We start from the raw sequence: 23,604 nt of genomic DNA on the forward strand, positions 1-23,604 counted from the left end.
ATAATGGAGACTGCTGTTGCTCCAAGTTGTAGGACCTTAAAACAGCTTCATTTCTGTACAAATAAATTTAAGCTTCTTTTAAATGTGCCAAAGATTAGATGTCAGTGCTCTACAATGGTCTTTAAAAAAAAAAAAAAAAGCACTGTAATTGTACATTTGTGACATTCAACAGAATTCCAAACAGACTCATAAGAATCTTCTCAACAGGTGTTTCCTGTAAATGTACAATTGGCAACGAACAACCAACGAACAATATTGTGGAATCACCAAATTTAATTATTAACTATTCATTTTATATTTATGAAAATCTGTAATATTGAAAATTTTTTTTCTGTGCACTTTTAAAATTGTTTATGTTCATCTACTTGAAAGGCAGAGTGACAGAGAGAGAGCGAGAGAGAAGAGGGAAGAGATCGATCTTCCATGGGTTGATTTACACTCTGAATGCCCCTAACAGTCAGGTTGGGCAATGCTAAAGTCAGGAGCCTGAACTCCATCTGAGTCTCCTATGTGAGTGGCAGTGGCCCAATCCTTTGATTCACCATCTGCTGCCTCCCTGGATACATTAATGGGATGCTGGATCAGAAGCAGACCCAGGAAAAAAAACAGCACTTGGAAATGGGTTGTGGGTATTTTCAGTGGCAGTCTAACCCACTGTACCACAATGCCCACTACCAGTACCTAAATAATTATAGTTAACATTTACTGAATTTACCTGTGCCATGCCCATTATATGTTCTGTGACGTTTGGAGGCTGAGATTTTTTCTCGAGGTGCTATAATTAGCAATTTAGGAAGGAAAAACTATCCTAGTGTCAACCCTCTGACTCCAATGTTCATAGTGACTCAACTTAAAAAAATCTTTTTCATTTATGTGTCTGGGTCAATTTAAATGAAGTGTATTCTGAGTTTGCAAGTTAAGCTGTTAAAAACTGTTACCATTTGTACTTATTTGTGGGAATTAAGTTTCCTGATCCTACATTATTGTACCTAAACAATGATATAGAAATTATCCAGATGCCAAGGAACCACATGACTACAACGGCAATCTAGAATACACAGATTTCAAATTTCTAGTCAAAATGTTTCATTTTGGTCCCCTTGACTAACTTTAAAAAACCTGTTCATAAACACTGGAGGTTTCACACAGCTTAAAACAAAACGAATATTTCCCACAACCATAATCAAACTGCTTTAAACTAAACTGGCTTTTAGTTTAAAAAAAAATCTGAGCCAAAATCCTGATAGATTTCCATTGGCAACAAGTTTAATACTCCTGATCCACAATTGTGTCCCCTGGCTCCCAAAACTATGCCAGGGGTTAAATTACTGGAAAGGTCAAAATCAGGATTGACTGATGGCTAGCTTCTAACAAGAAAATACTACATGACAAGAAAAATCAAAATCAAGGGTGGCTTAGAATTAACAATAATAAAAATATTCAAAATAGAGCTGTAGGCAGTACAATGAAATGTTAATAATAACTTAATTAGTGTTTTAAAGTAAACTACAGACTTGTCTTAGTTTTACTCATGATTTTCAGAAAGGAAATACAATTTATTAGCACTCAGTCAACTGGAATCCTAAGTTAACCAATCAACATTCTTAACATATCCAATAGGGGTATTTTAGGGTATGCTACAGTTTGATTTACCTAATAATGATGACAATACATCTTTTGAGAGCCTAGAAGGTGCCAGAACCCATTGTAGGTACTTTATGTATAAAACTTATTATTTTGCTTATTTGAAAAGCAGAGTTATGGGTCTGGGGGAGGTGGGAAAGGGGTTGAGGAGAGATATGAAGATATTTCATCTGCTGTTTTTTTTCCAAATGGCTGCAATGGCTGGGGCTGGGCCAGGCTAAAGCCAGGAGCCTGGAACTCTATCGAGGTCTCCCACGTGGGTGGCAGGGGCTAAGCACTTGGGTCATCTTTTCCTGCCTTCCCAGGTGCATTAGTGTGAGCTAAATTGGATGTGGAGCAGTCAGGACTTGAACCAGTGTTCATATGGATTGCCAGTGCTGCAGGTACAGGCCCAACCCACTGCTCCACAACGTGGCCCCAACATTTATCATTTTCAAAAACAACTCTGCAGGAAGAGTATATCAGTCCTATTATGGAAGAATATACTAGGACAGATCAGTCCTATTATGGAAGAATATACTAGGACAGATTGTGTAATTTATCCAAGGTCCCATACCTAGTTAAGTGAAACATTGAGTTTTAATTCAAGTCTATCTGGATGCTAAAGCTGTTGCTGTGCTAAAGAACTCATTTAATGAGTATCATTCTGCTACCTGAGAATAAGGTGTCCAGTCAAAGGAAGTTTAAGCTGTGTTTACTGTAGGGTAAAAGAAAAAGGACTGGGGCTGGTGCTGTGGCACAGCGGGTTAATGCCCTGGCCTGAAGCACTGACATCTACTATGGGCACCGGTTCTAGTGCTGGCTGCTCCTCTTCCAATCCAGCTCTCTGCTATGGCCTGGGAAAGAGGTGGAAGATGGCCCAAGTCCTTGGGATCCTGCACCCATATGGGAGACCCAGAGGAAACTCCTGGCTCCTGGCTTCAGATCAGCTAGCTCCAGCCGTTGCGGCCATCTAGGGAGTGAACCAGCGGATGGAAGACCTCTCTCTCTGTCTCTACCTCTCTCTGTAACTCTTTCAAATAAATAAAAAAGAAAGAAAAAGGATTGATACATCTGTAAAATATTATCATGCTAAAAGGGTTTCCAGGTTTCCTGCCATTACATTAGGGAATTAAGAGTATATTTTACAGGTAATGAAACTGAAGAAAGTGGGAAGAACATATTTGTGGGTATTCAAAACTAAGATTGAATTTAATATGTTCCATGAATAATAACTCAAGGTGAAACAGCTTTAGAGGCAAAAATCTTAGTATATGGAAGCTCCTTCAAAAGAAGAGGCAAAATCATAGTCCATTTTGTTCCATCTATATTTGGTGATGCTTTGTGCATATCTCATATATTTAGTAACATCTGAAGAACTAACACAGCTACAAATATTAAAAGTATCTATTTTGACAAAAAGATAGAAAAAAGTGAATGTACTGAAATCCAGTGCCTTATATTCCTTGAGGATACTCTTTGTATATCTTCTATACACTTGAAAACTTGGTGGTCAGTTTCCAGGTCTATAGGTTGGAAAGTTGGATGGAGGAGGGTGCTGTATGTAGGCAGACAAACAGCAGCACAAAGAGGCAGCTGTGGGGAAAAAGGGGAGATAAATCCTATGGGAAGAAACAAAAACTTCCCAAGCTCTAGTTCCAGGGCTAGTTATAGGGGAAACACCCTTAACTCCAACTACAAGTATTGGAGTGCAAATACAATCTTGTTCATGGTTATAACTCTCAGTAATCAAAAAAGATCAAATTAAATTCAATATAATCTTATTTAAGAAGATAAACACGTCTAGTATATTTTTAAATGATTTTGATCTAGAAGGTTAATTTTCAAGAGACTTCAAGGTTAAATTTTAAAGAGGGGCAAATCTTAGCTATATTGTAAATGGAGAACAGATTATGAAGTACTTGAAAGCTGAGGTTTTACATTATTTGCTTCACAATTAATCTTATAAAATAATGGCAACATTATGAGGTCTTATAATAAACAAAAGGAAGAGCACAGTATAATTAACTCCTGAAAGTAGAAAAGCAAAACACAGCAATTTCTAGAAAAAAAAAAAAAAAAAGATAATTATATCTTAATGCAAAAACATTTAGAAACTGTAGGAAAAATCCATTTTGTTTAAATTAACACAAAAATGTCAAAAGCGAAGGCAGTATATGTGATGTAAACCTACTGAAAAATGCAGAAAAATTAATCTTAACTTTATAGATAAACAGAATTTAAAATTCAGAGAGAAAATGTTTGGTGTAATTGGAAAGTACAAAGTAGAACAATTTTAAAACAACAGGATGATGATAAATAAGCTCCTATTAAAACGTTTTACTTAGGAGTTTTTCATTAAACCTGATTTCTATTAATTCCAACTGAATGCTTTTTCACTTTCTACGGCATACGCATTTATTAGAATGAATTATTAACATCTGATCTCTCAGAGTGAAAGCCGAATCAAATGTACAGTTACCTTGGCAATATTCTGTCAGGGAGTTTGTGTGCCGGAATAGCAACAGGTAACTTTTGCATTTGTCTTGCATAATCAAAAAGCCCTGGTAAATTATGGGAATAAAGTTGAGAAGCTTTACCTGTAGAAAAAAACAAAAATATGACCAAAAAAGCCAATAATAAGTAGTCATAACTGTAAAGTATTTAAAAACTAGAAGACTCACCAGATATTGATAGCAAGCAATTGTTCATTACATACAACCATGTACACCTTCGTGGGAATAGCTGATGGGGAAAAAAACAGCACAGTTTACAGATGATAATGTATAACAGCATTAGCCACGTAAGCTGTCAGACCAATAGGACAATTCTTTAAAACATAATTTATTTTTATTAGAAATTCATTTATAAAGCATTTAAAGCAAAATGATACACAAATATATACATTTATATGGGAGAAAAAAATTAAATAACTAATGAAATTTCAGTCTAATCATGATATGATTAGCTGCATTCTCCTTTATGATGAACACATGTAACTCCAAACAAGGCAGCGAATGAGAACATTTCAAACAATGTCTATGCCTACATTGGATCTGGGATTGAATAATTAAGACTCTCCTGTATCATGCCTCCCAATTATATGTATTTAGGTATACTCACACACTAGGCTTCTAGAGTGTAGAATACAGAAATAAAGGATTATTTTGTAGTGCAACATACACTATGGAAACACTTGTTTGGAGGGAAAAAAGGCTGAGAGGGAATATGTTATTTCACAAATCATATATATATATATATATATACACACACACATATATGTGTGTGTGTGAGAGAGAGAGAGAGAGGGAGAGAGAGTATATTCTCTTGTCTATATAAGGTTCATTAGTGAATGCACCTAAGAACTAAAAGGCACCTCTTACAGCTTGAACGTACGCAGTATTTAGGGGGAAAAAAAAGGAACTCATATACCTTGAAGAAAGAAAACATCCATTAAGACATTTCACTATGAATATCAATAGTTTTGGTTCTTGGATAAGCAGCATCAGTGTAACCTGGGCACAGGTCAGAAATGCATTTTTTAGATCTCACCCCTGACCTACTGAGCTAGAAGTTATGAAAGTGGCCTCAACACTCAGCCCCCAATGTGACTCTGATGCATACTAAAGCAACAGCATTCTGACTCAACAAACTTAGTAGCTGGCTTTGCTCTGGCAATTTCTACTGGGATACTGCAAATGGATTGGGATGAGAGCAGGGAACAGACAATGAAGAGATAAATGATGAAACATACCAAGGCCTCTAAGGACATCACTGTTTAGAACACAAAATCCTAATGATGGCACTGAGTAACTACAAGAAATAAGGTAATATAAGGGAGTATAAAATCTATTTTTATATAATTTAAACTAGAATTTATATTAAATATGATCTTCATTTATTTGGAAAATATGCTCATATAACATATCACATTTCTCTAGATAAGTAAAATATAGCACTGCTATATGGTGTTTCACTTTGTGCTATGTGCCTATGACTGTGTCTCAGACTGAGAATATATCAACACACATTCCCTTCTTTACGCTTTTCATAAAAAAATTCACAACAGAATTGGGAATTCACTGCCCATACTGGGGAAAACAGGTAGAGAAAAGGGCATTGGATTTATTCTATGCCACATAGCAGCACATGCTTCCTAAATAGCAAGAAACTAACTTTCATTTAATTCAATGTTGAGCTGGACTTATTTTCATACACATAAATACTTAAAAAGTATTTCTCTAGTACCAAATCTATAGTTTATTAAAAGGTTCCATGGGGAGGTCTTCAGAAAGTTCATGGAAAATGTGTATTATGAAAAACCTGCATGGATTTCAAAAACTTTTTGTACCTAAATAAACTTATCTTTTAATTCTGTTTTTCCATGAACTGTTTGAAGTATCCTTGTGTATTTGTAAAGGTAAGTAGATTTGCTTATTTAAAGCACATATAAAGCATATACAAACTATTATGACAAGACACAAGTTTCTTTCAGATTATTAACACAGGGACAATGGGATGTATGCACAGCATTATTAAAGTGTCATATTTCATTTTGGATTTTCATTTTTAACCATATTTAAAAAAATCTCAAGCCTTTCTGGATTTTGAATGCCCACTTTGGCAAGTTAGGCTGTAAGTGAAACAATCCATTTAAGAAAAGAAGACAGCAAGAGCTTATATGGCTAGGTTCTAGAGTTTGCCTAGATTCATGTCTTCTTTCTCAAGGAGTCTGTGTGATTCTGGGTAATTTATTTAATTGTTGGATCTCAGTGTTCTCATCTGTATAAAGGAACACCTACACCTCAAAGACCTGTGTAGTAATTAAAGCATTCAGAAGAGTGGTGTTTACTGAGTACTCACTAAATGTTAGTTATAATAATAAACAAAGACAAAAACTTAAAACCAGCATCCTGTTTTGTGTCATTTTCTCACCTTTCAGCATCTTCCCCTATCTAGTAGACTCATGCCACCCAGATTTCTTTCCCCTAGAGCATAGAGAAAAATCAACCTAATAATCAGTTTCACAGTACGATGAAAAAAAAAAATCAGGATTTCATATACACTCATTCTCTACCCTTACTGGCTTCTTCTGGGAGGAAAAAATTGTTTCATTTTGAAGGGCAATGTTTACTCAGAAAATATAAATCTAATGGTGTAATTTCAAATGCTCAAGCAACTAAAAAGGGAAGATACTGCAAACTGGGGCTGGATGGGGTTGACAGGTGCCTTTACCTGTGAGTCCCTTAAACTAGGTTGAAAAATGCTAACTCTACCAAGCACATAACACTGACTGCATTCCTTGTAATTGCTGTTTATTATTTTTAAGTATCTCATTATATCCAGAAAAAAAATCACCATTCTTGAATTACTTATTTATTAATTATTGTAAATAACAAGATACTCTTCTTATCTTTCCCTATTCTTAGGTTCTTTTCAGACATTTCACTGTATACCACTTTAAAATAAAAGATGTACAGATATACAGCTGAGGATCTAGCTAGAAAATATAATTTTAAGAAAGCTGAGAAAAGATGGAAATTTTTGATTATGAGCAAATTATCATTACTTACAGATTTTTTCTATTTTATTTGTATTCAGTTCATACTGATAAAGGACAACTAGGTAAAATCCCACAGTCACTCAAAACTCCATGTGTCCAGATTTATCGCATCATCACTCCTTTTCAACCAACTTCTTGTCTGTGTACTACACTCTGTTGAGTGCTACTGTCATGCATCTAGTTGCTCAAGTTGAAAACCTGAAATTAATCTAGACCTCTCCTAAACCTCCATGTTGAACTGAATTAGCCATTCAATTTGGCTAATTTTAGCTCTTCCATTTTTCCCTCATGTAATCTTTCCAGTATTTCTTATAGGAAAAATACATTTGGGAGAGGCAGTATGGTGAAACAGTGAAGGGCATGACTCAGAAACCAGGTTGCTGGGTACATATCCAGTTCAGCTACGTAATAATTGTGGTATCTTTGGCAAGGTACTCATCCTTTTGTGCCTTAGTTTCCTCATTTGTGCAATGACAATATTAATAGTAGTATTAAACCATATGTTTCAAGCATATAAAAACAGTGCCAGGCAGAGAGTACATTTCTTATAGGTATTAGTTATTAATATCGTCATTATCACTTTTGTAGGTACAGTGTTCTTGGCTCCTGGATGCTTAATGCCAAAAGCTTCTCCCAGTCATCGTGACAATCAAAAATGTCCTTATACAATCTCAAATCTCACCTTTTCCTCTCTTTTACCTCTGCCGTGACTAAATAGTTCTTTACCTCTTTGACTGTAGTTTCCAGTTTCATCTCCCAATACCTCCACACAGATATTTCCAAAACATACAACTGATCATCAGCACAGTATACAGTTCCAGGGTTTGGCATCTGCCTACCTACCCAGCTCCACCTACTGTAACAAATCGTCTAGTCATTGTTCTCCCATACTTGCCATTCTATTTCACAATTTTTTTTATCTCATTTTTATCCTCTTTCTGTCTGGAAAACCCCTCACGGTCATTTAAGGTCCACCCCAAACACACTCTTTCTCATCCCCCACAGAAGGGACTGGTGACATCCCTCTCTGTAGCCTACAACTTGCTCTCATTCCTGGTGTGACATCCAGCCTTGAGTGAGGCAGTTACTGGTTTATGTCAGTCTTCCCTATTTGAGCACCAGTTTCAGAAAGGGAAGGACTAGTTCTGTGAATCTGTCATCAGCATCTGGTAAACAGAACATGCTTCATTGAAGGTTTTATGAAAAACAGGCAGGAAATAATAAAGCAAATTTATTTCTGATCTAGTGTCTACTTAAAATAACTTAAAGAACACAAGAAATAACATACCTGTTCCATTGATGTTTCATGAAGTTCATTAAGATTCAGAGTATAAATTCCTTCTTCAGCACCAAATATCAAGTACTGATCTGAAATAATAAAAGTAATTCACTAACTGACTTTGATAAATAAGATACTTTAAAATAGGATTTATAAAGTCTAGAGGCAAAGAGAGACAGACAGACAGTTCCCATCTGCTGTTTTACTCCCCAAATGCCTGCAAAAGATCAGGAATGGATTGGAGCCAAAGTCAAGAGCCAGGAAGTAGGTCCAGTTCTCCTAAGTGGTTGACAAAAGCCTGATTACATGAGCCATCACTGTTGCCTCCTAGGGTCTATACTAGCAGGAAGCTGGAGTCAGGAGTCAGAGCCTGACTTGAACCCAGGTACTCTGATGCAGGACACGGGCATCATCACCACCAGGTTAAATTCTTGCTTCCTTACATAATCTCAAATTCAGAAAAAATGTGTTAATATATGAAAAGCAGAATTACTGTAATTTACAGGCAGTATTTACTTTTAATTTTAGTGCAAAGAAATGATTAGATACTTTAGAGTAGGGGTGGGAAACCTTTTTTCTGCCAGAGGCCATTTAGATATTTATAACATCATTCTCAGGGCATACAGAATTATCAACTTAAAAATTAGCCTTCTAAAGGCTTATTAAATTTTAAGCACCACCTGTAGTTGTTTTGGCAGGTCCAGAACTAATGATTTTGTGGACCTTATATGGTTCATGGGCTGGATGTTCCCCACCCCCCAGAGTGATGAATTGAGTTACAGGTAACTATTGGTCACAAAGAAGTGAAGAAAACTTATAGAAGCAAAATCTTCTCCCAACAGAAGGTGCTAAGGGCTGGCAGGGAATCAGCTGTTTTTTTTTTTTTTTTTTTTTTTTTTAAATCTCTTTAAAAGAGGATCTTGTATAATTTACATACAGAACGCAAATAAAGAACAGCTAATGCAGATTCAAAATATGTTCACAGAGGATTACTTTATCAGGACTACTATAAGCACTAATATTAAAAAACCAAGGATCTGCCCACTGCCTATTAAAAAGTTAACAGATACTTGGATACCTGTTAGAGTACTCAGTATTTTCCAGAAGATACTAGGAGCCTGGCATGGTCCTTTCTGATCTGTTTTTAGGATATTATAAAAGAACAGGTCAAGAACTTCTTCAGAGTAAACTAAAGTAGGTTGGGAACAACTTAGAATGCCAAGAACATTCCTAAACTGCCTGATAATACGATTAGTACTGGTGGATTAACAGCATGGAATTTATGGTTGGAGAAAACTGGATTTAAACTGAAGATCTCTACCATCATCTGGCTGTGAAACAATGAACCTTTCTGATTATTAGTTTCTGTAACTTGCAAATAAAATTATCTACCTTGGATTTTTAGAAGATTTAATAATAACACAAATGTTTAGTTTTGAAAACATGCATAAAAATGTCCACATATGCCTCTATACATATCTTAGATTGACAAATGTTGATTCAGATTTATAGCCAGAGGACACAGACCTGACTCAGAGCCTAATGACAACTATTGTAATTAGGCTCCCTTTAAAGGGTGAAGAGAGCATGGATCCTCAGTAGGTAAATTCCTTTGGTAATGAATGGCTAGTCTAAAATACAGACACTGAACTGATGCTGTGCAGGAGCACGACAAACATTTCTGGAGGAAATCAGGGTGCCACACAGTATGTGGCTTCACTCTGTTGACATAGTGAAATTTTAATGTCATGTGTTGCTCTAAACATTGCTAATACCAAAGGAACATTTACTTTAAAAAAAATCTCTAAAAGTTTTAATGAAACTCTTTCCTCAGAAAGCTGCTTAGAAAATGAGTAAAATTAAATGTTTTCATGGTGTCAGTTGACAAAAAACAAAACAAAACAAAAACTAGATAACAGACAAAAATGTATGGCACTACCTCTTGTATCTGGGTTTATCCATGATGTTGCACAGTGAATTTTCAAGGGACAACCATTAAAAACCTTTGAAAAACATGCACCCATCTGGAAAGACAAAGAATAACCAATATGAAACAGAGACAACATCTTTAATATAATATAAAAATGCAATGATTTGCTATTTTCATGTTACAGACTATTGAAGGCACACTGAGATTATGATCATTATCAAATTTACAGAAATGAATGTATCAAATCATAGTCATTTGCCTAACAGTGGCAGCAAAATGGCTCCTGGTACTACAAATGATTTTACTTGAAAGAAAGACAATCATAATCCAGTCACCTTTAATTTTTTTCTGTCTTTCCAACTAAATAAAGACAATAACAGCACTCAGGTCTGAAAAATAATTTGCTTATAAGAACAACAAATGTCTTATATCTAGAGCAATACAATATTCTCTGGTAAGCAAGAAACCATAATCTCTGAGAAGGTAGAGATTTTTCCTATTTGAAATACTTGTATAAATTACAATTTATAAAAATTGCATTATATTATAAAGTGAAAGACATATGGCTGATTTGAAACACACATATATGTTTCAAACACAAACATACAAATATACACAGTAATCTGATTATTTTCCCTAAAAAATTCATTTCAAAGCTCTCTTCTTTGATGTCAATGCTAATTTATCAAACTCATTTAAAAGTTTATCAGATAATAAATATTTTATAAAAACATTATCTCTCATTTGAACTTTGCATTATATCTTCAGAGCACAAAATGTTAATTTTGTAATTATCATTCTGGTTAAATATGAAGGTATAAGAAAAGCTTTTTTTTTTTTTTTGACAGGCAGAGTGGCTAGTGAGAGAGAGAGAGACAGAGAGAAACGTCTTCCTTTTTGCCGTTGGTTCACCCTCCAATGGCCGCTGCGGCCAGCGCATCGTGCTGATCCGAAGCCAGGAGCCAGGTGCTTCTCCTGGTCTCCCATGCGGGTGCAGGGCCCAAGGACTTGGGCCATCCTCCACTGCCTTCCCGGGCCATAGCAGAGAGCTGGCCTGGAAGAGGGGCAACCGGGATAGAATCCGGCACCCCAACCGGGACTAGTACCCAGTGTGCCGGTGCCGCAAGGCGGAGGATTAGCCTGTTAAGCCACAGCGCCGGCCTAAGAAAAGTTCACTCATTTAATTACATTTACTAGTAACAACTTGAGGGAAAAAACAGTACAAAAATATCTGGTTAGAGGAAATTTCAGATAGAGCACTGTGTATTATTTTACAGCAGGAATGTTTTTCTTGAAAACACGGATACAACACGTTGAGAGAACATATAACTATTTGACTATAACGGGTAGAAAATTAACAGAAAATAATCTAAACAAGAACTTTAAAATTTGCTTTGTAATGACAGACACCTGCTAACCAATATCTCTTAGTACAAAAAAAGAACAATATGGCATTACCATCAGGTGGTAGAACAAGAAAAAATGTTTTTATGAGTAGGGTACAAGCTCTATCATTTAACTAAACCTAATAATCAAATACCAAAATTTTTGTGTTAAGGCAATGCTAAGCCTTAGAAATTGAATGACAATAATAAGGAACAAAGTGATAAGGCCAGTCCTGACCTGAGGCACATCTGCACAGCTGGATCTACTTGGCTTTCCCTAGTCAGCAGCTTTTCCCTATCCAACTGCACACGTCAGGTAGCAGCTTTATCTTATAGCCAAACATGAAGCTTTGTCCTATTACATATACTTCTCTGCTATAAGCTAAAGCATACATATACTGTATAACATAAAGTAAATAGATGCTGGATAATATAAAGTTTATTTTATAAGTTAGTATTTAGAAAAAAATGACAGTGAAAGTTCTTTCACAAAGGCAAAAATCTAATCAAAGATAAAACACTCGAACAATTATTTGTCATTGTAGTTGGCTTGCAAATCGAGTCTATTTGATATTGAGTACTTACATGTACTTTAGGTGTTGGGGGAAGACCATTACTAATAGGCTTCTAGGAAAAGAACACAGGCATGATTACACATTTTGTTGTTGCTGTTTGGCAGAAGAGTATTTCAAACACATTTATCTGATTAAAATACATGAATACACTCTCTCTGTAAAACAAAACATTATAGATAAGGCTCCAGTTCCCTGTAATCTTTTCACAGTCCATTTATTTCTAGTTTCTGCCTCCCCAAAAACCAATTTGCTTTTTATCTTTTCAAATGTTTTCTACATAATTTTATGTACTCACATATTTGTATAGCTCTCCAGACATTTTGTATGTATTCATACACATGTCCCTATAGAAACTATCGTTTTGGGGGCTGGTGTTGTGGTATAGCAGGTTAAGCTGCTGCCTGCAACTCTGACATCCAATATGGTTGCAGGTTTAAGTCCCAGTTGCTCCACTTATGTTCCAGCTCCCTGCTAAGGTGCCTGGGAAAGCAGCGGAGGATGGTGCAAATGCTTGGGCCCACAAGGGAGACTGAGATGAAGTTACTGGCTCCTGGCTTCAGCCTGGCCGATATGGTCATTTGGGGAGTGAACCAGTGGATGGAAGCTCTTTCTCTCTGTAATTCTTATAAATAAATAAATCTCTAAAATAAAAAGAAAGAAAATATTGTTTTGGTGGGTTTTAAAACAAAGAGCAGGCAGGTACTTCCCATAATGGGTAAGATGCCAGTTAAGACACTTGCATTCCACCTGAGTTTGAGAAACAGCTCTGGCTCCTGACTCCAGGTTCTTGCTAATGCAGACTTGAGGAGGCAGTGATGATCGCTCAAGTAATTGGGTTTCTGTTACTATGTGGGAGACCTGGATTGAATTCTTGGCTCCTGGCTTTGGCTTGGCTCAGTTCTAGCTGTTGGGGGCCTTTGGGAGAATGAACCAGTAGATGGAATCTTACCCTCTGCCTCTCTATCTCTTTTTGTACCTCTTATATAAATTAAAAATAAAATAAATCCAAATAGTTTTCACTGTTTATTTCATTTTTTTTTGATACTTTAAAGTGTCCTTAAAATTGTGTCTTGGACTGCATTCCATATCAGTCATAAGACCTAGTTCATTTATTTTAACTGTAGCATTGTTGAGATTATAACATAATTTATCTTATGTAATATGGGAATGGCTTTTTTAGGGTAAACTGTGACAGAGAGCTGTTCCTTTTACATTCTGGTGGATACTGACAAACTTTTCTTTGAGTGCCTACATCACACCACACCACCGGCAATATATGAGAGTTCCTGGTTGCTTGTATTCTTGCTTATATTATCATGCTGATTAGTGAAAACCATTTGCTTATATGTCTCATGAAGCTGCACACCTCTGGTTACAGGAAGGTTGAGGATCTTTTATAAAAGGGTGTTTATTTGCTATCTGTATTTTCTCTTTTGTGAACTGTCTTTGCTCATTTTTAAACTTTATCTTTTTCGTATCTATTTGTGGAGCTTGGTTTTTAAAGATTTTTCAGAGCAACAGAGATAAATAGTGAGAGTGAGAGAGAGCGAGAGCAAGAGAGCGAGAGAATCTTCCATCTGCTGGTTCATTCTCCAAATGAGGCAATGGTCAGGGGTGGGCCAGCCTGAAGTCAGGAGTCTTGAACTCCATCTGGGTCTCCCATGTGGGCGGCAGGGTTAACAGGGAGCTGAACTGGAAACAGAGTAGCAGGGAATCTAACTGGTGGCTATGATATGAAATGCCAGTGTCAAAAGCAGACGCTTAATGTACTGCAACATAATGCTAGCCCCTGATTTTTAAAAATATATTCTAGATTTAAATATTTTATCTATTTTATATACTACAAATATTTCCTCCTAGACTGCAGATTACCTTATCTTTATTAACCATGTATTCTGTCAACTGATTTTAATAAATCAAAATATTTTAATAATTTATCTGAATATACAGATAATTATAAGGAGAGCAAAAATGGCATATCTGCTCACCCATAATATCCTTGAGAATACCAGCGACTCTTCCCAGAGGCCACAAACTTCAGTATATGTGTATATATCCTATTCCCAAGGGATAGGAAATCTCCATGTATTCTAGTATACTTTATAAATACGAATTTTATGAGTCTAGGCTTCTTTGAAAATTAATCTAAATAACATTTTAAGGAATGACATTAAAATTGTTTCTCAGTCTAATAAAAAATGAATTGTTTAAGCAATGTGATAACAGATAACATAAAATTAGTTAACTGATTTCATATGACACAAAAATATTAAATGACTTCTGAAATCAACAATGTTTTACTTTGTAGATAATTTTTAATCTACTTACAAATAATTTATTCATCTTTGTTTTTATATCAATGTCCTTAAATTAGTATCTCAGTAAAACATCATTTAAAAATATTTATTTATTTATTTGAAAGGCAGAATTACAGAGACAGAGACAGAGACAGAGAGAGAGAAAGACAAAAGATGGAGAGATCTTGATCTTCTATCTGTTGGTTCACTCCCCAAATGGCCACGACAGCTGGAGCTGGGCCAGTCCAATGTTGGGAGCCAGGAGATTCATCTGTATCTCCCATGTGGGTGCAGGGGCCCAAGCACTTGGGCCATCTTCTGCTGTCCCAGGTGCATTGGCAGCGAGCTGGATCAGAGGTAGAGTAGTAGGGACTAGAACTCATGTCCATATGGGATGCCAGTGCTGCAGGCAGTGGCTTTCCCTGCTATGTTATGGTGCCGGCCACAGTAAAATGTCATTTTTAATTAGGGAACTCAGCATGTTATAACTGTCAGATTTATGTGAAGCATTAAAAGAATTGGTTATAAATAATTTCAAAAAGCTACAAAAATTGTAACCGTGTTTTAATATATCATGCATGCTATTTATCCTATGATTGAATAAGGGATATATTTATTTAGAGTTATCGAGGGTCTGGCGCCACAGCACAGCAAAATAAACCACTGCCTGTGATGCCAGCGTCCAACATGGGTTAATGATTTGAGTACCAGCTGCTCTGCTTCTGATCCAACTCCTTACTAATGTGCCTGGGAAAGCAGTAGCAGATGGCCCAAATACTTGGGCCTCTGCACCCATGTGGGAGACCCAGAGGGAGTTCCAGGTTCCTGGCTCTGGCTTAGCCTAGCCCTGAATGGTTGTTTTGGCCATTTGGGAGTGAAATCAATGGATGGAAAAATCTTTCTCTCTGTCTCCCCCTCTCTCTGTAACTCTGCCTTCCAAATAAATAAATAAATAAATAAATAATTAAAAGATTACTGAAACTGTTAGTATGTACCCTAATCAAGGTAATTGAAAAAGTAAATTAAAATACATACATAAAAAATGCTTACATCTCTGTGTTGTACTCATTGAGCTGTATTTTTGCAGTACTACATTAACAGGGCTGCTAATTTTTTTTTTTAAGATTTATTTATTTACTTGAGAGGTAGAGTTATAGATAGAGTGAGAGACAGGGAGAGAGAGGTCTTCTACCCATTGATTCACTCCCCAAATGGCCACAATGGCCAGAGCTGAGCTGATCTGAAGCCAGGAGCAAGGAGCTTCTTCCAGGTTTCCCACACAAGTACAGGGTCCCAAACACTTGGGCCATCCTCTATTGCTTTCCCAGGCCATCAGCAGGGAGTTAGAAGTAGAGCAGTCAGGACCCCAACTGGCGCCCACATGGGAGGCTGGTTCTGCAGGCAGATGCCTACCTACTATGCTACAGTGCTGGCCTCAAGGCTGCTAATACTTAAACTGATAAAAGCAAAAAGGTAGACAGAATTTGGTAAGTGATCAAGTTGGGACACAGTTGGTAAAGCCACTGCCTGCAATGCAGGTATCCTATATGGGCATGGGTTTGAGTCTTGGCTGCTTCAGTTCTCATCCAGCTAATGGCCTGGGAAAAGCAGTGAAAGATGTTCTATGTGTGTGGGCCCCTGCCTGGTTCCTGGCTTTGGCCTAGCCCAGCCCTGGGCATTAAGGCCATCTGAAAAATGAACCAGTGTTTGGAACATCTCTGTCTTGCTCCTTCTCTAACCTGGACTTTCAAATAAATGAATAAAGAAATAAATATATAAATAAATATTTTTAAAAAAGGGTCATTATACTTTCATTAAAAATATCTTAACTTTCACAAATTACAATGGATACCCCAATTAACTGGAGTATAAACAGTAAGTTGGAGTAAATGAATGGTATAATAGCTGAGATGCTGGCTGGGATGCCTATGTCCCATATCAAGATTGCCTGGATTCAGGGCCGGTGCTGTGGCTCACTTGGTTAATCCTCCGCTGCGGCACCAGCACCCCATATGGGCGCCGAGTTCTAGTCCTGGTTGCTCCTCTTCCAGTCAAGCTCTCTGCTGTGGCCCAGGAAAGCAGTGGAGGATCGCCCAAGTGCTTGGGCCCCTGCACCCACATGGGGGACCAGGAGGAAGCACCTGGCTCTTGGCTTTGGATTGGCGTAGCTCCGGCTGTAGTGGCCATTTGGGGGGTGAACTAACAGAGGAAAGACCTTTCTCTCTCTCTCTCTCACTGTCTATTTGTCAAAAAACAAACAATCCAAAAAAGAGCCTGGATTCAAGTTGTGGCTCTGTTCCTGATTCTAGCCTCTGGTTAACGTGTAGCCTGGGAGACAGTGGGTGATGGTTTAAGTGGCTGGGTCCCTACATTTATGTGGGAGACCTGGATTGGGTTCTTGGTTCCTGGCTGCAGGCTTAACTAACCCCAGCTGTTGCGGGTATTTGAGGAGCAAATCAGCAGATCAGAGTGCTGTCTCTCTCTCAAAAAAAAAAAAAAAAAAAAAAGTACATGATATTCTATAGTGAGGTCTTTTAAAAAGGTTAGAAATAGTGGAAAAGCCTCTACAGATGTGCTTACTACACAGGGTTCACATAAATGTATTAAATGTATCACAAATTTCTATAAAAATGACAAATAAGAAGCTTCACAAAAACTTCAAAAAATATTCTCATCTCTGACATTTTTTTTTTTTAAAGATTTATTTTTTTTTTGAAAGACAGAGTTACAGAGAGAGGTAGACACACACAGAGAGAGGTCTTCCGTCTGCTGATTCACTCCCCAGATGGCCGCAATGGCTGGAGCTATGTTATCTGAAGCCAAGAGCCAGGAGTTTCTTCTAGGTCTCCCACGTGGGTGCAGGGGCCCAAGGACTTGGGACATCTTCTACTGCTTTCCCAGGCCATAGTAGAGAGCTGGATTGGAAGAGGAGCAGCCAGGACTTGAACTGGTGCCCTTATGGGATACCGGCACTTCAGGCCAGGGCTTTAACCCGTTGCGCCACAGTGCCGGCCCCATGTTTTTGACATTTGAAATGTTGGAGATTTTTTTTTTTTTTTAATTTTTTGACAGGCAGAGTGGACAATGAGAGAGAGAGACAGAGAGAAAGGTCTTCCTTTGCTGTTGGTTCACCCTCCAATGGCCGCCGCAGCTGGCGCACCACACTGATCCGAAGCCAGGAGCCAGGTGCTCATCCAGGTCTCCCAAGGGGTGCAGGGCCCAAGCACTTGGGCCATCCTCCACTGCACTTCCGGGCCACAGCAGAGAGCTGGCCTGGAAGGGGGGCAACCGGGACAGAATCCGGCGCCCCAACCGGGACTAGAACCTGGTGTGCCGGCACCGCAGGCAGAGGATTAGCCTATTGAGCCGCAGCGCCACCCTGAAATGTTGGAGATTTTAAAGATTTTGTGTTGTTGTTTTAAATTCTATCGGTGATCTGGAGTTAATTCTTAAAGTGTTTAAAATTTTTCATCTCTTATTATCCTTGACAAATACTATTTATGCTTTAATAGTTATTAAATTTTATCTAAATTGTACAGGAGTAGCTGCTCAGGCTAATTTCACCTTTCCTGAAGTGATGAAAATAATTAGTTCTCCCTCTTGTTGGCTATTTTCTTTACATTAGAGTAGCAACATCACTCATCATATGATCTATAGTTAGAAATCTTTTCTAAAAATATATTTATTTATTTATTCAAAAGTCAGTGTTAGAGAGAGAGAGAGAGAGAGAGAGAGAGAGTCTTCCATACTGTGATTCACTCTCCAGGGCTAGGCCAGGCTGAAGCAAGGAGCTTCATCCAGGTCTCCCACATGGGTGCAGGGGCCCAACCACTTGGGCTATCTTCGACTGCTTTCTCAGGCACATTAGCAGGGGGCTTGATTGGAAGCAGAGCAGCCAGACATGAACCAGCATCCATAAGGGATACCAGCATTGCAGGCAACAGCTTTACCTGCTATGCCACAACGCCAGCTGTATAGTTAGAAATTTGTCCCGGGGTAGAGGCATAACTTTTCTTAAATTCTTATCTCCTTTTCATAACTTCTTGTGACTGGAAGAGGAACATTTTAAGGATTTATTTTCATGTGTGTGTGTGTGTGTGTATAAAACTGTTATGTTATGAACAATCACAAGAATTCTGTGATTGTATCTGTATGAAGGTTACATTTTTCCTACAGTATATAAAAAATTGCTTTTAAATAAAAAGTCATCACTCAAGTTTGCCACAGCAAAACTACTTTCTTCCAAGATTTAAATGATCTATTCAGCATTACAACTAATACACTAAAATATCAACTGTAATTGTGAAATATACAATTTGCTACTATAGTTTTACTAATTAAAAATCTGACTCTAACTAGCAAAAAAGTAAACAAATACAAGTGTAGTTTAAGAATATCAATACCTACTGGTACATCTTTCTTTTCTTTCCTTGAAAGGTTTGTGCCTCTGTTTTCATTCTGTTGCTGATATAATGAGCCATCTCGGTCACCATTTAACTGGAAGGAGCCCACTCCATTTCCTTCACAGAGATATGTTTAAATACATTGAAAAAGGATTAATTTTAATTCAAGAAATTATCAAGCAGGAAAGAAATTTTAACTCTGAGATGTTTCATTCTCCATTTGGGATCACCCAACCAGAATATTTAGTACTGAATTAAAAGAATATGTATTCTTTCATACCTCTGTTTCTGGCATAGTAGGCAAATTTAAACCCATGCTGTATCTAAGTACACATATTTACATTAAAAAGAGTGAAGGCTAAATGTGATATGAGAAACAAGAGACAAAATATTCCAGACTGAGTCATAGGCAATCCTGTCATAAACACATGTGGATCATGAGACAAAGAGCCAAAAAGCACCTCGACAGCCATTGCTCTTCTCTCCTGCGCCAAAGGAATTCCAAATAATCTCTGGGAAGAGATTACCTCTACTTTCCCCCCAACACAGTATGAAAGCCTGGTAATGCATTTGACTTCCCTCTCTACCATTACCTAAAGCAATAGGTTTCGGTGGGGGTAACCTAGGGGGTGGCGGTCTGGGTGGCACTTGGGATGGTTTTGCTGGGCTCCCTGATGTGGGACATCTCTTGATTGTTCCTTGATTATCATCCTCAGTGGAATGAGTTTCCTGTTGTATGAAGATGGATTTAGGCTGAAATAATATAGAAAATGAGACCAGTGATTAAACATAATTCCTGAAGTACATATTATTATACACTACAGGCTTTCCAACTGCATTTATTACATGACTTTCAAGGTTATTTAATCATTTGATACAGATGACTTTAATGTATTAGTTAAATACTAATATTCACTAAAATGTATTTCTCAGATTTTGCTATGTGGCCCAAAAGAAAGCCTCTATGTCTTTCTACTAATTCCTCACAAGTCTTCCCACTTGGACTTGCCAAATAAAAACATCTTAGTCTCTTCGACCTACTCCACTGTAAGTGAATCTTTTCGTTTTAAATATCCAAGCTAATCAAAGTTTAGTTCCTTGGTAATCTAAATTATCTCTTAGATGACTACTTTTGTTATGGCTTAATTTTTCAGACTGGAAGTAGACGATATCAATTCAAATTTTATCATATTGGAGAATATCAACATAGCAATATTGGATGCCCAAGAAACTTTTTCTGCAGATGATGGAAAAATCTTAAGTGAGTTGAAACTTTGGTAAAGCTATATATTCTTATAATTATATCTCTTATTAGGAGTATTTCTTTGAAATTCAGATCTCTATCCTTTTCCTATCATAAGCAAATCCAGTATTATTTAATTGTGTGAATCAGGATTTTTCCCAATAAAATAAAATAAAAACACAACATAGCAATAAATTTGATGACAAGACTGGTAAGATTCTCATTTTAATACCCTGATTTCAAACTTTAACACTGTTTGTTTTACAACTACATTTTATTATGCATATGAACTTATAAGATAAAATAAATTTAATTACTACTTTCCATATTAACACATTTTATCCTTAAAAAAGTCCATCAGTTGGGATTATTTTATTGTTTTATGTAGACTTGTTTTATAAAAGGATTTTCTTGTAAAAATGTTCTTATTTTGAATTTTGAATTTAAAATTATCTTCTGAAAATTAAACATTTGTGATGATAAATTGCTATTCTTTACCCATATTCAGAAATCAGTTAATAATACATTTGACAGAAAAAATTTTATAAAAATGTGAGCTTTCTAATTCAAGTGAAATAACACTAATCGACTGACACAATCATTTTCAGTGTATAATTTCTAGATTATACTACTTAAAATGAGTAAGTAACAAGTTGGTATTTTAAAAAGGCAAATAATGGAAAAGCATCTACTTATATCATTGTTAGAAACTTTATGATTTTTCTTTTTGAACTGCAAATGAAAATAAGCTAGAAAAAATATTAATATAGTATTGAAGTGGAAGATCACACACACACACGCACGTGCAGAGCTCTGGTTTGAATAACATTTGGGTCACAAACTCGTCCTGGACTTTAAACCCCAAAACCATGGTTAATGGCACCATCAGAAGGTATCAGGAAATGGAGGGCATGCCCCCAGAAGGTAGTTGTCACACACAGAGGTGGTTACAAAAGCATAGCTGAGTCCATCACACTATCTCTCTGCTTTCTTGTTTGCTATGTAATTCTTTCCCTGCACATGCTACCTCTTGCCATGTGATGTTCTATCCAGCCTTGGGTCTGTCAGCAAGAACACCACTGCCAAACACTGATCCACTGGGGCCACTTGATCTTGGACTGTGAATCTCTGAAACTGTAAGCCGAAATAAACCTTTTCTCCTTATCCTTTAGCTTTCTCAGGTATTTTGTTATAGTGACAAAGAGCTCACTGATACACACAAAATTCAAATTTAAAAATAAATTTGTCTACCTTTGGTGGCAAAGGAGGTGGAACTTTTGCTTTCATAGTTGAACTAAAAACACAAAAAAGTTAGAATCAGAATTTTCCTTTTACAAAGAATAATTATTAAAACACAATTATTTCTTCAAGATATAGAAAAAATTTGCAAAAAGAAGTACCATTTTTTTCTGAAATGTTCCAGTTACATGAAATGAGATATTATTCATAAGTAATTGGGTAGACATGTGTTTTTTTTGTTTGTTTCAAATACTATACTGTGGGGCTGGCGCTGGGGTGTAGTGAGTAAAACCGCTGCCTGCAGTGCCAGCATCCCATATGGGCGGAAGTTCAAATCCTGGCTGCTCCACTTCTAATCTAGCTCTCTGCTATGGCCTGGGAAAGCAGTAGAAGATTACCCAAGTTCTTGGGCCCCTGCACCCACGTGGGAAACCTGGAGGGAGCTCCTGGCTCCTGGCTTCGGACTGGCGCAGCTCTAGCCATTGTGGCAAATTGGCGAGTGAACCAGCGAATAGAGGGCCCCTCTCTCTCTATCTGCCTCTCCTCTCTCTGTGTAATTCTGACTTTCAAATAAATAAATATATGTTTAAAAAAATAAAATATGGGCCGGTGCCGTGGCTTAACAGGCTAATCCTCCGCCTTGCGGTGCCGGCACACCGGGTTCTAGTCCCGGTTGGGGCGCTGGATTCTGTCCCGGTGGCCCCTCTTCCAGGCCAGCTCTCTGCTATGGCCCAGAAAGGCAGTGGAGGATGGCCCAAGTGCTTGGGCCCTGCACCCGCATGGGAGACCAGGAGAAGCACCTGGCTCCTGGCTTCGGATCAGCACGATGCGCCGGCCGCAGTGGCCATTGGAGGGTGAACCAACGGCAAAGGAAGACCTGTCTCTCTCTCTCCCTATCCACTCTGCCTGTCAAAAAAAATTAAAAAATAAAAAATAAAATAAAATATAGAACACTGTAAGCTTAATTTTTGCTACTGCTAGATATGAAATATTTTTGATGAAGTTCATCAAAACTACATAAGTGCTCTATGAAATTACGGGCAGAAATAAATGAAGCTAAGATTCATTACAACTCAGATCACTTGTATAAATAAAAAGAATTAAAAGGTGATCAAAATAGGTACCAAAACAATTAGATAAAAGCAAGTTCTGGTGTCCACAGCACAGTGGTGAGACTACAGTAATGTATTATATACTGTATGAAGAACTGGAAGATGAGGGTGGTGCTGTGGTGTAGTGGGTTAAAGCCCAAGTCTATAGTGCTGGCATCCCATATGGGCACTGGTTCGAGTCCCGGCTGCTCCATTTCTGATCCAGCTACTTGCTAATGCACCTGGGAAAGCAGTGGAGGATGGTCCAAGAGCTTGGGCCCCTGCACTCATGTGGGAGACCTGGAGGAAGCTCCTGGCTTCAGATCTGCTAAGCTCCAGCTGTTAGAGCCATTCGAGGAGTGAACCAGAGGATAAAGGACCTCTTTCTCTGTCTCTATGTCTCTAACTTTGTCTTTCAAATAAATAAAATAAAAAGAAAGAAAGAAAGAAAGAAAAAAACTACCTGGGGGCTAGTATTGTGGCATAATAGGTTAAGTCACCACCTGTAACACTTACATTCCATAGAGGAAAAAAAAAAACAATTGGAAGATAAGAGTTGTGAAGGCTCCTAAAAAAGGAAATGCTAATTGATTGATTTAATTAGTTTTGCTGTACACATGTGTGGAAATACTGTACCACATTCCATAAAAATGTGCTGTATTAGATGTTAATCAAAATTTTTAAAAATTAAAATAAACAAATGATCAAGCATAAACTTCTCCAATAAGGCCCAGAGAGGTGACCCAAGGTGAGAGCAGAGAGGGAGAGAGAAGAACCTATTCCCTCAACTGTCAACTGCTAGTCAGGTACTCTTGTCACTCTACCATGAAACTGCATCTTTCCAGAAAACAAAACCAAGGGGGCTAGCACTGTGGCGCAGTGGATTAAGCTGCAGTCTGAAGTGCCAGCATCCCATATGGGTGCTGGTTCGAGTCCCAGGTGCTCTGCTTCTGATCCAGCTCCCAGTGGAGGATGG

At 37.5% G+C, this 23,604-nt stretch overlaps 1 protein-coding gene across 2 annotated transcripts in view; it reads right to left on the reverse strand.

Annotated features, from left to right (window-relative positions):
* Window positions 1–23,604, reverse strand: part of MAP4K3 (mitogen-activated protein kinase kinase kinase kinase 3) — a 206,656-nt gene that overhangs the window by 26,282 nt on the left and 156,770 nt on the right. For both annotated transcript variants that reach the window (XM_062209309.1, XM_062209310.1), the window contains 8 exons: window positions 21,550–21,592; window positions 19,649–19,808; window positions 19,060–19,172; window positions 12,366–12,407; window positions 10,405–10,489; window positions 8,475–8,554; window positions 4,308–4,368; window positions 4,106–4,223 (listed from right to left, as the gene is read on the reverse strand). In XM_062209309.1, the coding sequence (XP_062065293.1) occupies window positions 4,106–4,223; window positions 4,308–4,368; window positions 8,475–8,554; window positions 10,405–10,489; window positions 12,366–12,407; window positions 19,060–19,172; window positions 19,649–19,808; window positions 21,550–21,592 (702 nt within the window). The remainder of the gene's footprint in view (window positions 1–4,105; window positions 4,224–4,307; window positions 4,369–8,474; window positions 8,555–10,404; window positions 10,490–12,365; window positions 12,408–19,059; window positions 19,173–19,648; window positions 19,809–21,549; window positions 21,593–23,604) is intronic.

The sequence above is a fragment of the Lepus europaeus genome, chromosome 13, assembly GCF_033115175.1.
Source record: "Lepus europaeus isolate LE1 chromosome 13, mLepTim1.pri, whole genome shotgun sequence".
Classification (NCBI taxonomy): Eukaryota; Metazoa; Chordata; class Mammalia; order Lagomorpha; family Leporidae; genus Lepus; species Lepus europaeus.